This window comes from Pipistrellus kuhlii, unplaced genomic scaffold, assembly GCF_014108245.1.
Source record: "Pipistrellus kuhlii isolate mPipKuh1 unplaced genomic scaffold, mPipKuh1.p scaffold_m20_p_18, whole genome shotgun sequence".
NCBI lineage: Eukaryota > Metazoa > Chordata > Mammalia > Chiroptera > Vespertilionidae > Pipistrellus > Pipistrellus kuhlii.
The window spans coordinates 9,120,727-9,136,836 of NW_023425493.1; the positions used below are offsets into that span (position 1 = coordinate 9,120,727).

General features: G+C 52.3%; 1 protein-coding gene across 2 annotated transcripts in view; it reads right to left on the reverse strand.

Annotated features, from left to right (window-relative positions):
* The window catches only part of PLXNA2 (plexin A2), a 210,937-nt gene that overhangs the window by 40,387 nt on the left and 154,440 nt on the right, over nucleotides 1-16,110 (reverse strand). For both annotated transcript variants that reach the window (XM_036441956.2, XM_036441957.2), the window contains 2 exons: nucleotides 14,741-14,837; nucleotides 12,013-12,203 (listed from right to left, as the gene is read on the reverse strand). In XM_036441956.2, coding sequence (XP_036297849.2) covers nucleotides 12,013-12,203; nucleotides 14,741-14,837 — 288 coding nt within the window. The remainder of the gene's footprint in view (nucleotides 1-12,012; nucleotides 12,204-14,740; nucleotides 14,838-16,110) is intronic.

The following is a 16,110-nucleotide window of genomic DNA, read 5'->3' on the forward strand; positions in this document are numbered from 1 at the left end:
TTTGATTTGCAAGAGAATTCCCAAGGCCCCCATTACTGATGACTTTCACATCTATATTGTTGGCTCAGGCCTGTCTCTCCAGCTCCATATCCATATATCCAATCGCTACTAGACACCTCCACTTCCACTGTGTGTCCCTCAGGCACCTCACATTTCACAGGTCGAAAAATGAACTCTTAATTTTTTCTCCTTCCACCTCTAACCTCATTACCCTCCCAGATTCTCTTGCAAGGTTAACGGAATCACTGTGCACCCAGCTGGGAAACTTGCATTTTCAACTGTTCCCCTTCCTTCCTACCACGTGTAATAAATATGGCCGGCAGGGCTTACGGGTCCTTACTCCCAGGTATCTTTTGAATCTGTGCTCTGCTCTGTGCTCTGGCCAGGTGATAAGCAGGGCTCCACCCCTCACCCACACTAACAGCCAGAACCCCATGCTCCTCCCTTAGACCGGACGTCCTCAGATTGGCCTTCATGAACACATACTTGACCAGGTTACTAGCAGTTTGCTCTAAACACCAGTTAAGGTTCTGACTTTGGTGACTAGTACATCCTGTACTATGTCTTCTGTGTCCCCCCAGGTACTAGCCATCCTTGTACACACGTGCTCTTTAAACTTTGTGGATCTTTGTATTGTACATGTCATTGCCCTCCTTTTGCTTACAAATGGGAGTCAGGTGGAGATGTGAGCTCAGCATACAAAGCAACAGGAAGGTACCGTGTGGGACACATCCCCTGCCGCCTGATCGCTTCCAGGTGAGAAGGCCCTTGATGTCTGGGCAGTGGCCTGGGTGGTAGAAACCCAAGCATCCTGCTTTCCTATTTCTCCTCAGGCCCGGGTATGGGGGAGATGCTACAGAGGAGAGGCTTGATGGGAAAGGATCTATTCTCCTTCAGAACACTCCCTCAGACCAGGCAGCTGCAGAGTCCCAAGCCCATCCTGGAGACCGATCCTAAGGCTCTTTTCTTAAAAGCAGCATTAGAGCTCTTCCCATGTGGCTCAGTGGTTGAGCACTGACCTGTGAACCAGGAGGTCACAGTTTGATTCCTGGTCAGGGCACAGGCCTGAGTTGCAGGCTGGATGCCCAGTAGGGGACATGCAGGAGGCAGCGAATTGATGGTTATCATCATTGATGTTTCTGTCCCTCTCTTCCTCTTCCTTCCTCTCTGAAATCAACTATACATAACTTTTAGAGCAGCAGTAGACTGCAAAGCACCCAGTGTAGCACTCACAATGCTTGGTTCTCCAAGGAGCCAAGTCTGGCCCATCCATCCCAATCTATAAAGAGGTAAGTGGCTGGAGTCCCAGCCACGGCTTATAGAACTCCAAGGAAGGCCTTGCTTTCTGCCTTGCAGATCAGGAAGAGCTTATCTCCCGCATAGGTGAAGGTGAGAGGGCGGGCGGGGTTATACAGATTTCCCCACTGACAGGGGAGAAGATATGGCCGGGATGCAGACAGACCATCTGATGCTCAGGCAGGGTCTGCAGCAGGAAGAGTGGCCTCTGGCATCAGGTAGACTTGAGTTTGAATTCCAGCTCTGACATGTAGGGGCTATGTGACCTGCCCGTGTTCTTATCAGAAAACAGACAATGATGCTTGCCTCACAGGCATGTATGAAAGTCGCCAATGTCGTGGTGGATTGGAGAGCAGGCCTTGAAAATAGGCAATTCCCTCCCTCGTGCTCCCGGCCCCCCCCCCACCCCACCTGTGCTTTCCTAGATCACAAACCACAGGATGGCAGGGTGGGTCGGGAGCTTTCGAGGGTGAAGCTCTTCCTATTGATCTGGAAGAAGGACACACGGACCAGATAGACATAACCTAGATGCTGGGGTGACCCCCGTGGGAAGAGGTGTCCTGGGTTGACTGGAGAGAGCCTGGGAGGGGGCCTGCAGCCTGGACTTGGGTGGGGAGTGGCTGGGGTGCTTGGAGCAGGGCCTGGGTTTTAGTGGGTTCCGGGCCCTGCACAAAAGCACAGACTGAGCCACACATCACGAGCCACACATCACCTTTTCTCCCGGAATAAATTTGGAAGGTCACTGGTCCTGTCTAAAATGGTCCACATCCCTTCCTCCCTCCCTTCTCCCCGCTGCTTTTTCCCTTGCCTAGGAGCTGTTCTGAGGTAGGTACTATCCTTTGCAACAAACACAATGAATTCTTTCAAGTAATTCAGTCATTCTGAATGAGACACCCACACAAACAAAGGGTCTGGCAGTTTGGGCTGAGTGTGTGTGTGTGTGTGTGTGTGTGTGTGTGTGTGTGTGTGGTGTAGTGGCTGCGGGTGTGGAGAGAGAAGGAAGCTGAAAACCTGTGAAGTCAGCTGGCAAGATCTTTAGATATTGACTCACTTCAGCCCCGTGCTCTGTAGCCCATTATAACGTGGACCAGACAGCTATTGAGATTCTCTGCGGTCCTCGGAAGTCAGAGCCAGAGGTCAGGCACGGGGGAGGGAGGATCCCAGAAGCAGTTGCTGCTGTTGCTGAGTGGGGTGCAGGGGGCACTGGGGGTCTCCCCTAGATTCTGTGCTGGCTCCTGCTGGGAGCCCCTCCCCACCCACCTCCCTGAGCGCTGGGTCCCCACAGTTAGACAATGAAGGCCCATGTGCATGTGACATGCCCAGGCAGCGTGTCCACTGCAAGTCAGGGGCTTTCTCCGACTCCCTGGGCAGGACTGGCAGCACCTTCTCCTCCACGCCCACTGCCCTCTGGGAAGGCAGCAGAGCCCATGGGAACTGGAACTGCTTTTTCCTCATTGAGTCAATAACTGTCTTGGGTCAGGGGCCCTCTCACTTTAGCCAAGCAACCTAATACTCAGTGCACTGCCTTGATGGACACCTCCCCGCTCGCTGGTCTTGACCGGATTCTGGAACAAACTGTGCCCTTTCATGAAGGCGGGGAGCATGGGGGTGCCCAGCGTGGCTGGGGGTGGATGCTGTTTCTACACGCCCTTTCTGCATCTCTCCCCCCTGCTTTCATGTCAGCTAGTTTCTGCTGTGATTCCGCATCAAACGGGTGACTTAGCAGCTGCCTCCTCATCAGACATCTCTCAGACACGGAGGAGGGCCAATCTGTCACCCCTGGCCTTCGCTGCTGCTATTCTCTTAGCCTTCCGTCGGGAGATCTTGTTTCCTAAGCCCTTTGATCATTGCAGATGCTGTTCTGTGGACCTCAGGTTCCCGTGCCGCCTCGGAGAGGGTGGTGACCCCAGGTAGGGCCTGCCCCACGTGCAGCGGGACGGCCTGCACCCAGGACTTCTTCCCTTGTCACACAGACACTCACCAGGCGAGCCCTGTGCGAATCCTGGAGGCAGGTAGCCCCTGGGTATCCTTCCCCTTTCTTCCTTTTCCCTCTGGGCTTCCATCTCCTGTTTCAGGCACCTCCCACCCTCCTAGTCTCTCCTCCCTAAAGAGACCTTTGTCCTAACTGGTTAGCTCAGTGGAAAGAGTGTCGGCTTGGAGACTGAAGGAGTTCTGGGTTCGATTCCAGTCAAGGGCATGTACCTTGGTTGCAGGCACATCCCCAGTAGGGGACATGAAGGAGGCAGCTGATCGATGCTTCTCTCTCATCCATGTTTCTAACTCTCTATCCCTCTCCCTTCCTCTCTGTAAAAAAAAAAAAAAAAAAAAAAAAAAAAAAAAAAAAAAAAATCAATAAAATATATTTTTTAAAAAGAAAGAAATCTTTATTTGCATCTTAATGGGACATTAGGCTCAATTATTATCTTGCCTTAAGAATACTGGCTTTTTACCTGGTTGTAGACTATAACATGCTTGTCTATTTGCAGGATTCAGAAAGAAAATGTGGGAACACATTAGGGCGAAGGGCTGAGTCCAACAGCCCTAAACCCCATCTCAGAAGCAGTTACTGGCCAGGACTGGGTATAAAGGCGTTAGTTAGTTAGAGTCCTGGCCACGCACTTCTTTCTCTGCCTCATCTTCAGCCAGAGGATATGGGTGAGGCTGGCGTGTGCTGATGGCAGGGGGCTAACTCAGACAGTCCTGTCCTGCTGGGTCCTCTCACCCTCAAAGCCTCCCACCGTCTCTGGTGTGGAGAGCCGCTTCCCCACCTCCCCAGACCCCAATGCCCGCAGCCCAGCCCAGCTGAGCCGTGCCCAGCACCACAGCCGGATCCATGTTCCTGCCAGACTGTGCCATGCGTGTTTCCAATGTGGGTGCCATGACCTGGAAACTGGTCCCCGTGGTGCTGCGCTCACCCTGCGTCTCGCAGCCACTCATGGAGCGGTTTGGAGGGAACTGTGCCACGGAGCCGCCCTGGGGCCAGCGCAGATGCAGCTGGTTAATTACAGCTGGAGCGCCCCCAGGGGCTGCACCAGAGAGTGGGGAGGGAGATGCCAGGGCCCGGAGCTCTGCAGCCTGGGGAGTGTGGGGTGAGCCATTCCTGGGGCTCTGGAGCCTTGCAGGGGTGGAGTGGGAGCCTCCTACAGGGTCCGGGCTTAAGGGGTCAGACTAATCAGGCGTCTTCAAACTACGGCCCACGGGCCACATGCGGCCCACAGAGGAGTCTGATCCGGCCCGCCAGGTTTTTTGGGCAGTGAGCGCAGCCGAGGTGTTACAGTAGGAATTAGTAGTTCATATAGTCCGGCCCTCCAGCTCTCTGAGGGACCGTGATCTGGCCCCCACTTTAAAAAGTTTGAGGACGCCTGGGTCAGAGGATAACCCCTTTTTGGTGGGCGCCTCACAAAGCCCAGTTCCATCCTGGAACCGGTCTTCCTCTGGTTGTATCTCCTCTGATAGACACAGAGAGAAAAGACAGAACCCAGCACCCGCTCCAGGTCATCACGGTTAATGATGACGGCCAGCTTTGCACTTACTAAGTATTTATCATGAGCCAGGAATTGTGCCAAGGGCTTTAAATATTTTATCCCACGATGCGCTCAAAACACGCTCGGAGAGAGGGACCATGATGATGGCCGTTGTGTAGATGGGGACAGTGTTCCAGAGAGGTTAAGTCACTTGCTCAAGGTTGCACAGGGAGTGGCAGAGCTGGGCCTGTCTACCCTGTGCTTTCAGCCTCCGCTCAACAGCCATCCTCCCACCCTGGGCAGACCCTGGGTCAACACAATCGGATCTCCCCATGGGTTCCCTCTGCTCAGGCCCCGTCCCCTCTCCCTCAGCTAAGGCCATGCTTCCTGCTTTCCAAGCTCCGAGTTTGGCTCTGCTGGTCACCAAACTTCTCAGCTTCCCTCCTCCTTCCTCTCTGCCCCTCGCCCTGGGAATGTCCCTCTGTCCCTGGCACCTCTCCCTGGGAGTGGGCACTGCCTTTCTCCCCATCCCAGCAGCGGGCTGAGGCCAGAGGGGCAGCACCCTCCCTGCCTCCAGCCTTGTGGTGCAAGTTCCATTTGCCTAAGTGAGCCCAGGAGACGGGTTGAGGATGGTCTACGGGTCAAATTCCGGGACTCTAGCACCAAGTAGCGAAGGGTTCAGTCCCAGTCCTAACACTCACTAGCAGTGCCTTCAGGAGCGTTACCGCACCTCACAGAGGCTTGCTCTCCTTACCTGTCAGATGGGGCTGGCAATTATAATAGTTCTACCTCCTAAAAGTCCCTGTAAGGTCTACATGAGTGAACATACCGAGGTGCTAAGCCCCATGCAAGGTGCCAGGTTAAGCACTCAGGGACTCGTAGTTAATTATTTTTCTCATTACCATTTTATGAGTAAGAAATCTGGGCAGAAGCTGGGCTAGCTGAAGTCCTGAGGAAAAATGGATCTGTTGTATTTTTTAAAAATTGATTTTAGACAGAGAAAGGGAAGAAAAGAGGGAGAAAGGGAGGGAAACATCAATGTGAGACAGAAACGTGGATTGGCTGTGTGACACACACACCCTGACCCGATATTGGACCCACATCCTGGGTATGTGCTCTGACTGGGAATCAAACCCGCCACCCTTCGGTGTACGGGATGGTGTGCTAACTGACTGAGCCACACCTGCCAGGGCAAGTGGCTCTGGGTCGCATGCAGGTGAGCCTCTTGTGTTGCTCTTGGTGGGGACTCAGGTCACACTGTGGATCAGAGCTCAGGCGGCCACAATCCAGACAAGTCCGTGAGGACACGTCTAGGGTGTGTAGTCACCACTTCTCCTCCTGACTTCTCACTCCTTTCCTGCTGCTTCAAGTTCCCTAACCATAGAGAGCAGTGATGCCAGCTTTGTACCTACAAATGCTGATCTCTCCCTGGATCCCAAAGATACCCGGATGCTCATCCAAGATAACACACTGTCACATTCTTTTGCAAGTTGGTGTGTATGTGAGTGTGTGTGTGTGTGTGTGCACTCTTCACGGTGGGCGAGAGCCCAGCTGATGGCTCTGCAGGAATCCATAGCCCTGGTGGTGCCAGTTCTGCTACCCGACATGAATCCTGGCTGCCTCTGTCTTAGCTGATAGGACATTCAAAACCTAATTGTTATCTCAGCAGAGCAACTCCATTATTCATCTTGACACCGTTCCCCGTTAGCGGTGTGTTGCCGGGATGTTATATTAATGAGGCCTGCAAACAAATACACGGGGATCAGAGTGCTGACTTGTTCCTCGGCAAAGCGGGCGACTTCTCTTTCATGTGTCGGGCACTTTGCAGCGAGTCACTCTGGGCCTGGGCAGGTGGCGTTTGGCCTTTCTTGCAGAGATCGGAGGCAGCCTTACAGATAAACACTTGTAAAGGTCCAGCTCCCTGAATGATCTCACAAATGCATTTGCATCTGATGGAATCCGGGAAGGGGGAGATCTACTTTAAATTATTTGGGCAGGAGGGAAGCAGGAGGAAGCCAGAGGCTGGATCCTATCAAACAGCAACATGATTCAGGCCTGGTCTTGGAGGGGGGTGAACACGGATTTCTGCAGTGGGTTTTCTTTCCTAGTTATGTGCACCTAAGGTAACGTTAAAGGGAATGCATATCCCCTGAGCAGGGACTAGTGAGGTGTAGGGGAAGTTAGTGAAATTGAAAACTGTATAAAGCAAAGGCTACAAGGTGATCAATGGAGAGACAACTGCAGAACCAGGATCCGGGCGGCCTGCCATGTGTGTCCCCTCACTAGGCAGTGTGGCAGGAGACTTCAGAAACACACAGGGACATTCTTTGGGATCCAAATGGTCCTAGTTCTCAGAATGCTGTGATGAGTTGAACTCTGTCCCCTCCAAATCCATATGGTGAAGCTCTAGCTTCCATTACCTAGACTGGAACATGGCCTTATTTGGAGGCAGGATTCTACAGAGGTAACCAAGTTCAAACGAGATCCTTAGTGCTGGCCCTCATCCAACATGACTGGGGTCTTACTGTTGTAAAAGCTGGAGATAGACATGAATCCAGGGAGAACAGCATATGGACATGAAGCTGGAGATTGGGGTGATGCTTCCATAAGCCAAGGAAATCCAAAGATTGCCACAACCCCTGGAAGCTGAGGGAGAGGCATGGACCAGATTGCCCTCCCAGCCCTCAGAAGAAACCAGCCCTGCCAACACCTTGATCTTGGACTTCTAGCCTTCGGAACGATAAGAAAACAAATTTCTATTGTTTAAGCGGCCCCGTTGGTAGTGTCTTGTAACTGCTGCGCTAACAACGAATACTTTTACTTTGAGTGGAGACCTCTGTCACATGAGCCACAGCGCCCCTTAACCTTCCCAAATGTCTCCTCTCAAAGAACGTATGCTGTATCCTTCCCCTTTGTGCTGGTTGCTGCCCACTCACAGCCTGTTGGAAAATGTTTTTTTCCGGAGCCTTCCTGTCTAGTGGGTGGCACATCACCTCCCCCTCTCCGAGGTCCCGGCACGACCCGAAGCACACGCTGGGGAGAACAGAAACGGGATGGGCCAGGCATCTCCTGGGCTTCCCAACCCTCTGCACGTCGCCTGTTCCTGGGGTTGAACAGGTGACACGTGCAGAGACATCCAGGATGACAGCTGGAGTGGGAGCAGCCGGGGATGCCTCCCACGGGGGACAGCGTCATTATCACAACACGGGCCGGCTGGGAAGGAGCAGACGGCGGGTCCTGAGGGGGTCCTAACCTGAAGTTTATGCAAACTGGGAAATCCGATAGGCTATAAGACTTGTCTTACAAGAGGCTGCCATAAGAGATGGGTCTCTAGGGGCGGGCTTGGTTGTCATGGAGACAGCGGGGGTAACGAGGAGGGGTTAAGGAAGAACACAGCTGTTCCTCTAACTAAACTCGGGCCCCCTCCTTTTCCTAAAGTAGAACTCTTCATTGGGGTTGCATCTCATTGATTTGCCCGCCCCTGGGAAGGACAGCACCCATTCCAGCTCCAGTTTGCGTCCAACATGGGCAGTTCTGCCGACCCCAGCAGCCTTCACAGCTGTCATAGCACCCTCCTCTTCCCGCCCCTCAAGAAGGCTCTTCAGAGGAAATGGTTTCTGTTTGCACGTGGGCTTGCACGGAGGTGATACCCTTACGGGCCAGGGACAAGGAGGAGGAAAAGGGCAAGGATCTCAAAGAATTCTAATTATTATGAAAAAGACCGATGTGAATGTTAAGGAATTGGCCAAGAAAGCTGGGGTAAAGGAAATAAGTTAATTCTTCTTAAAAGTTACTTTAAACAAATTTTACATTTTGAGGGGGGAAAAAAAGCCGTAGAAATGAGGTCATGTTCTTATTCTTAGCACATGCTATGGAGGGGCACATGAGGTTGGCTCCCCCATTCCTAAGATGTTAACTGTGGTCCCGTGGCTGAGGCGGTGGGTGCCAGGTGTTTTTGCTGCAAAGTTACTATTTCTTATTGTAATTAATAAGTATCCTGGGGGAGATAGCCGGAGACTATGCAAATATCCCATTTCTCATCATACTTTCATCCACTCATTTTAACATTCATTGGCCATTCTTGCCTCAAACAATTATCACCGTGAGTTTTTGCCAAACGTTGATTTTCTATTTCCATAATTCCCTCTACGTTTATGAGCTGAAATTCTAACAAAAAGAAGAGTTTTCTCTCTCCTCCATGACTTGTTTGTTTATATCACGGAGGACCATACATCCTAATTTTATTCTATCGCTCACTACCCGTTAGGATCCTTATTTATTTTCTTGCTAAAATTGCCACAGATTTGCCCACTGGGGCCAAATCAGGTTGGTCCCTGTGTCCTTGTGACATGTAACCTACAAATGTTTCCTGTTAGTGCTCACTGCCAGAAACATACAACCCGAATTTAAGCAGAAAGAAACACCAGGCAAATCCAAGTGGAGGAACAACTACAAGATAGCAAGCCTACATGCTTCGACAGTATCAAGGTCATGAGACACAAAGGAAGATCAGAGCATGAAGGGGACATGGCAATGAATGTCACATATGACCCTGGGTTGGATCCTGGGCCAGAAAAAAAGGACGTCAGAGGGACAACAGGCAAAAATGCGAACGAGACATGTATAGGAGATGGCGTTCTTGTATCAATGGTTCATTTCCCGATTTTGATAATTACATTGTGGTTATGTAAGATGTTAATGTTAGAGAACCTGGGTGAAGGGTACATGACAGCTCTCTGTTCTATTTCTGTGCCTTTTGTTAAAGTCTGCAATTATTTCAAAAATTAAAAGTTAAAAAAAAATTTGAAAATGACTTGTACAAGGAGAGGAGGATGGGTTGGAAGTAGGAGATTCAAAGTGAAAGGAAATATTCCTGGTAACAGTGAGTCAAACGTTCCAGGCCTGGGTCCTCCTTCCCTGCCATGTTCTGTCCAGAATGATCTGCCCACAATGGCTTGGGGCCCAGCATGGATTTGCCTCTCCAACAAGATGCACATCCCTTTCTCCACCGCCTCTGCTTGAAAAACCCCAACAGGAGACCCCACTGCTCGGGGCCTCTGGCTCCTGCTGCTATGTTCTCTGGGAAAATCAATTACAGCCTAATTACCTCAGGGGGTTAATTAGCATCGTGTAAGCTGGGTGTCCTCTGTGAGTAGAGCAGCCTGTCAGTCCTCGGTCAGTGAGCAGGGGCGGTGGAGGCAGAGGTTTCCCGGGGAGAAGCCTGCCTTGGGGCTGGGGGAGGGTGGGGGGCCTGCCAGTCAGGGAGTGGACACCTGGGGCAGGAGCAGCAGCAGCCAGGGTTGGCAGAGGTGGGAGATGATGGTGGAGTCCTGGGCTCATTTAAGAGCCCCGATGACACAGGCGCCGAGATCTAGAGGCCACAACTGCATCCACAAGAAGAATTACAGAACAGAGCACGTTCCAGGCCAACAGCTGCTGGAAATCATGACTATCAGGGTGAAGGCGTGGAGCCCTGAGCAGGTTGGGGGGCGGGAGGGGGGTGCAGCTGTCTGAGGGCAGAGGCTGGGACAGCCCTGCAAGCATTCTTTCCTGTGAGATAAATAAATGCACAGGGGAAAGCCAGTGGGCGCCGCCACTGGCCACATCTGAAAGTGCAATGGGATTGGAGAAGCCCAGTCTTTGAGAGGCAGTGCTACAGTCTCAGAGCACCTTCCTATTGGTTGCCTGAGGGCCTGGGTGCAGAAACCACCCGCCCTGAAAACTGCGCTTCCCTTGGGATATGCTGCCCTGTGCATGGACGGCCTCTCTCTGGTCCATAGCAGCTGGACAGGTCAGATATAGAGGAAGGGGAAGTACGACTGCTTGTTTTATGTTACTTGAGCAAAAAGGTAAAGGCTTTAAGCATGGTTTTGTAATCAAATACATCCAAGCTAAAACTGGGGCTCTGACGCTTAATGGCCATGTGAACTTGGGCAACTCACTCCCTTCCTCAGAGCCACGTTGTCTTCCTCTGTCAAATGGAGCTGGGAATGTACACTTCCCACGGTGGGTGTGAGGACCGCATGAGACTGTGCCAACCAAAGCCATGCCTGGATATGTGCTCCCCCTCCAAATGACCCCGCTGTAGGTTACCCATATTCGTTTGGCCAAAACCGGTTTGGCTCAGTGGATAGAGCGTCGGCCTGCTGACTGAGAGGTTCTGGGTTCAATTCTGGTCTAGGGCATGTACCTTGGTTGTGGGCACATCCCCAGTAGGAGGTGTGCAAGAGGCAGGTGATCGATGACTCTCTCCCATCGATGTTTCTAACTCTCTATCCCTCTCTCTTCCTCTCTGTAAAAAACCAATAAAATATATATTTTTTAAACACCAATATTCGTTTGACCTCAAGGGTTTTCTTTGCTCTGCTCTGCATCTTGGATATGATCATAAGGATGCTTCAGAGGTTTCCCAAGACCATGCTACCCACGGGAGAGCAGAGGAGTGAGCGCGAGGCGGGAAAAGGGACAGAGCTTCTGCTCAGAAAAGAGGTAGACGAAGAGCAGCCGGTCCCTGCCTTCTTCAAACGCAGACCATGGCGGTGCCTGCCCAGGCCTCTACACCACGGAACCAGAGGAACGTGCAATTGGTTTCCCAGCCACAGAGACAGTCAGCGGACTGGGAGTGGTGAAAGGTGATGAGTACGTTCACGCCGGCAAAGTTAAACTCCGAAATGCCTCTCCCAGGCCACCTGAACCACAGCAGCTGCATTTCCACATACATCACCTATTCATCGTCCTTTGCAATTTGCTATTCAGGAAACATCATGCTTTTTTTTTTCCCCCCCCAGGATAATGAATTGCCTGTTTCTTTCCATTAAAATGCACATACAACATGGGACAGAGTAAACCCTGGGAAATGGCACGGTGGCTGAGTAGCGCCTGCCTTTCCTCCTTCCGTGTTCAACTGTGCGACTCGGAGCTAATCTCAGCTGCTGAAACCCCATTTCTGCTGAGGAAAGCGAAACCTGCTTTCCGAAACGTTCACCTACCACACAGCCAATTCCCCATCCAGTGCCTTTCCCCGTTCCCGGCCATTAGGCCTGGCTCTGCCTCTCTTGTTGGGTACATGCACATTCTTGCACAGGCGCGAGAGCACACCTCTGTGCACTTGTCACTGACACCTGGACGAGGGCCATCGCGACACCCCCGAGGGGACAAGAACTCTTCCACCGAGGCTCAGCTGGCACTCCGTCCCACTGCCCTGGGGTCAGCTCCTGGCCATCCCACTCTGCCCTGGAGCACGGGGACTCACCTCGGTGATCTGCGGGTTGGAGCACTTCACGTTGTGGCTGGACCAGTCGAGCCAGGGGCTGGAGGGGCTGGCGCAGTGCTGGTGGAGGGTGCACCTGCGCTCGCCGCTGCACCAGCCGCACTCAAACTTCCGGTCGGCCTTGAGGCACAGGCCGCAGCTCTCCCGCTGGGCTGCGCACTTGTAGAGGTGGACTGCAAAGACAGGAGGGAGGACTCAGAGGGGGTGGGCTAGGGCTTCCCACAATTGACCCTCTTCTTACAGGTGTGACAGATACATCCCCAGCCACAGATAGCATCAATAATCGTCCTGATTATTGCCAGAACAATGGATGAATCATTCACAATAAGTGGGACATCTTAGCAATCATTGAAAGGCAATACAGAGCCCTCGCTGGTTTGGCTCCATGGATCGAGCGTCGACCTATGAACCAGAAGGTCACAGTTTCATTCCAGTCAATTGCGGGCTCCATACACAGTAGTGGCAGGCAGGAGGCAGCCAATCAATGATTCTCATCATTGATATTTCTATCTCTCTCTCCTTTCTTTTCTGAAATCAATAATAAAATATTTTAAAAATATAAAGGCAATATATACACTTTTAATACAATATTACTGAAAAATTCTGGCTCCAGATTGAATCAGATGTGGGCTTGAATAGAAGCTTCACCCCTCCTGAGCCACGTGACAAAGACTTTGACCTCCTGGGACCTTGTTTACTTAATCCATACATGGGGATAATCGTCGTTTTCTGTGAGGTTTGAGTGAGATGTAATCTATTCAGTGCTAAGCACTGGGCCTGTAACATTCCTGATGTTCTGTACCTGCTTATTGTCTTTTCTTTGAACACAAACTACCTTCTTATGCCTCACATGCGGCCTCATCCTGAGATGGGAGGACTAACTTCCCCATTTCACATAAAAATGCAGCTCAGAGTTCAGCTGGCATGGCTCAGTGGTTGAGTGTCGACCTATGAACCAGGAGGTCACCATTTGATTCCTGGTTGGGGCACATGCCCACATTGTGGGCTTGATCCCCAGTGTGGGGCATACAGGAGGTGGCTGATCAGTGATTCTCTCTCATCGTTGATGTTTCTATCTCTCTCTCCCTCTTTCTTCCTCTCTGAAATCAGTAAAAAAAAATATTTTTAAGAAATGAAGCTCAGAGATTTGTTCACTCTTGGAGCTCACTGAGGTGAGTGCCCCAAGCTGGGATCCTGGGATCCTGAAATTCCACTTGGTTGTGCTGCTGGATTCTAAGTCCTGAGCAGGGAGGCAGCTGGCCCCGCACAGTGGGAAGAGGCGTCAGAAAGGCCCGCGGCTGGCCAAGTAGAGGCAGCACTGATGAGGAACAGGGTTACCACCATCCTGCTCCTGCCCCTGTGGATGAAGAGGCTGTCCCCAGAGAGGGCAAAGTGGCCACGTAGCAGGTCACTTTGAAGTCTGTAAATCCATTGCTGCTGCTCTTGTCATTTCCTGACTTAAAGCCCTTGCCCAACCAGTTAGCAGAACTGTGTCTTGTGAGCCTGGGGTTTAGTTGTTGCCTGCTGGGTGTTTTGAACTCATGAGTTCCAAGTAGAATCTATAGAAGCAGAATACTCAGAAAGTGGTTTTCAGCTCAAGTCAAGCAGACATAGCTTTCAGGATTCCTGGCATGACTCTGCGGGAGGCCGTGTGCAGGCCCCAGGGAAGGAGTGATTGTTTTATTCTTCCACAGGTCCTCATCCTGTTCCTCTGCTCTGTCAAGCGTCTCCAGTCCCAGCTGTAGAGACTAGATTTAAACACCCACCTGCCCATGGCTTCCTACGGTAGGAATCCTAGGAAACGGGCGTCTTACACTGAGAAACACACACTGAGCATCTGTCACTGTGCACAAAGGGTCCATGTCTAGCGTCTCATGGGATGCTCAGGATGACCTTGAGAAAGGAGGTGATGGTTCCATTCCAGGTCAGGGCACATGGTTCAATTCCTGGGTTGCAGGCTCGATGAATCGCCAATGTGGGGTGTGCAGGAGGCCGCCAATCCATGATTCTCTCTCATTTTTGATGTTTCTATCTCTCTCTCCCTCTCCCTTCCTCTGTGAAATCAATAAAAATATATTTAAAAAATAATCAATGCGTGCTCATCAAATTGGAGGTACCTTTGTCATGTCTTGAGAGCATGATGGAATGTTGGTATTTACTGAACTGAGGGTACACCTGCCTGGCACATGGGAGGACCGGCACACGATGAATGAGGGGGAGCCTCCGGGGGAGCCCCCTGCCTCAGCCTAGCTCCTTCCTGAACTTTCCGTGTCCGCTGTGCACTTGAGTCCCCACGCTGGCCTCTCCTACCCACTCCGGGACCGGTGGAGCAGGCTTGAAAACCTTCTTTGTGCAAGGACGGGACCAGAACCAGATTGGAAACAAGATCCCCATTTCCAGGGCAGCCGGCGGGACATGCCACCTGCTGCTCTCCCAGGTCAGGTTCCACAGACACTTCAAAGCCTCCGGGAGCCGAGGAGAGCTGTGACGAGCCGGCAGCCACAGCGGATGCTCTGGTTGTAATAAAACAGGGGTCCCAACAGGACTCCTTTGATGGCTCCAAATGTTGTTCTCGGGCCCTCGGAAGAGTTCTGCTGACGGAGGCAGTGTGTTATTCATGGCACAGCGGCCGCAGGCTCTGATCCCGCCGGCCCCGGCCTTGCCCGGGGTCACGGACGGATCAAAACGCTACCCAGAGGCAGCCGCTCACCTTTCAGGTCCTGAGGGTTGTCGATGATGAAGTTGCCATTCCACACCACGGCGAAGTCCACGGCCAGGTTGCTGATGTCCATCCCGTCGTACTGGTACTGCGGGAGAGGGCAGAGGCACATGCTGGTGAGGCTGCCTCAGGGGCAGGGATGCTGGGTGTCTCCGGGGACCGGGGCCATAGCAGGAAAGGAGTGAGGGGCTCCAGTTCCCTGGGCCGAGAAGGCAGCAGCGAGCCGATCAGAGGAACCCCATGTGCCGCTCAAATATCTCTGAGGCCCTCACCCTGGCTTCTAGCTCAGTGGTCAGCAAACTCATTAGTCAACAGAGCCAAATATCAACAGTTCAACGACTGAAGTTTCTTTTGAGAGCCAAATCTTTTCAACTTAAATTTCTTCTAACGCCACTTTTTCAAAATAGACTCGCCCAGGCCGAAAACAGACTTCTGCGCATGGGACACAAAGTTTCAATCGCACTGTACGTGGTATTTTGTGGAAGAGCCATACTCAAGGGGCCAAAGAGCCGGATGTGGTTTGAGAGCCGCAGTTTGCCCACCACGGGCCTAGTTACTAAGGCCAACAGGATCCAGCTCAAACCCCTTAGCTCGGCATTCAATGCCTTCCAGATCCAAACTGACTCCTCCAACCTTCTCCTCCTCTGCTCTCCTCCAGAAATTTCTGAATCCACTTGGTGCACACCTACTCGCCGTGTCCTCCCCTCCCCATGCCTCTGCTCTCTCCTCACAAGGAATGGCCCCCTCTGCCTATGACATGGTCCTTCACCCACCCTTATCTTCCTGGGCTAGCTCAGACTCGCCTTCCCCAGGTGTCTCCTCTGGGCCAGCCCTGCCAGCCCTCTCCAGGCTCTCTGTTCCCTGGGGCTGCCAACTTCTGTCTTCAACCTGGGACTGTTTCCCGTGCAAGTCTACTCTCTCCAGAGGTGCATGTGCTGCCTGCAAACCAAGAGACTCCAGCAGAGCATGTGAGTAACACACAGTTGGCTGGGGCCTGCATGGTTCTCTCTTTCTGCACCTGAGCTTGACCTTGGGTCAACACTCTGCTAGGGAAGGGCCCAGAGCCTCATGGGCAAGATACCTGATCAGCTCTGCCACGAACAGCTTCAAGCTGTGGCTGGGAGGCGACTCTCTATGGTGCTGCCCCCACATAGGATGCGTAACCCTTCCACACAGGTCAGAACAGCCTCTCTCTGTGGCCCAGGCCATATGTCTCCATGAAGGGGACTTCTGGGAACCCCCTCTTCAGGGACAGCCTCAGCCTCAGCCACTTAGCTCTCAGGGCATGTCCCCATCAGCCCTTTTGCCCAGAGGGCCCCACCTCCCCACACCTTCTTCCTTTGTTGTTCCATTTCTTTCTT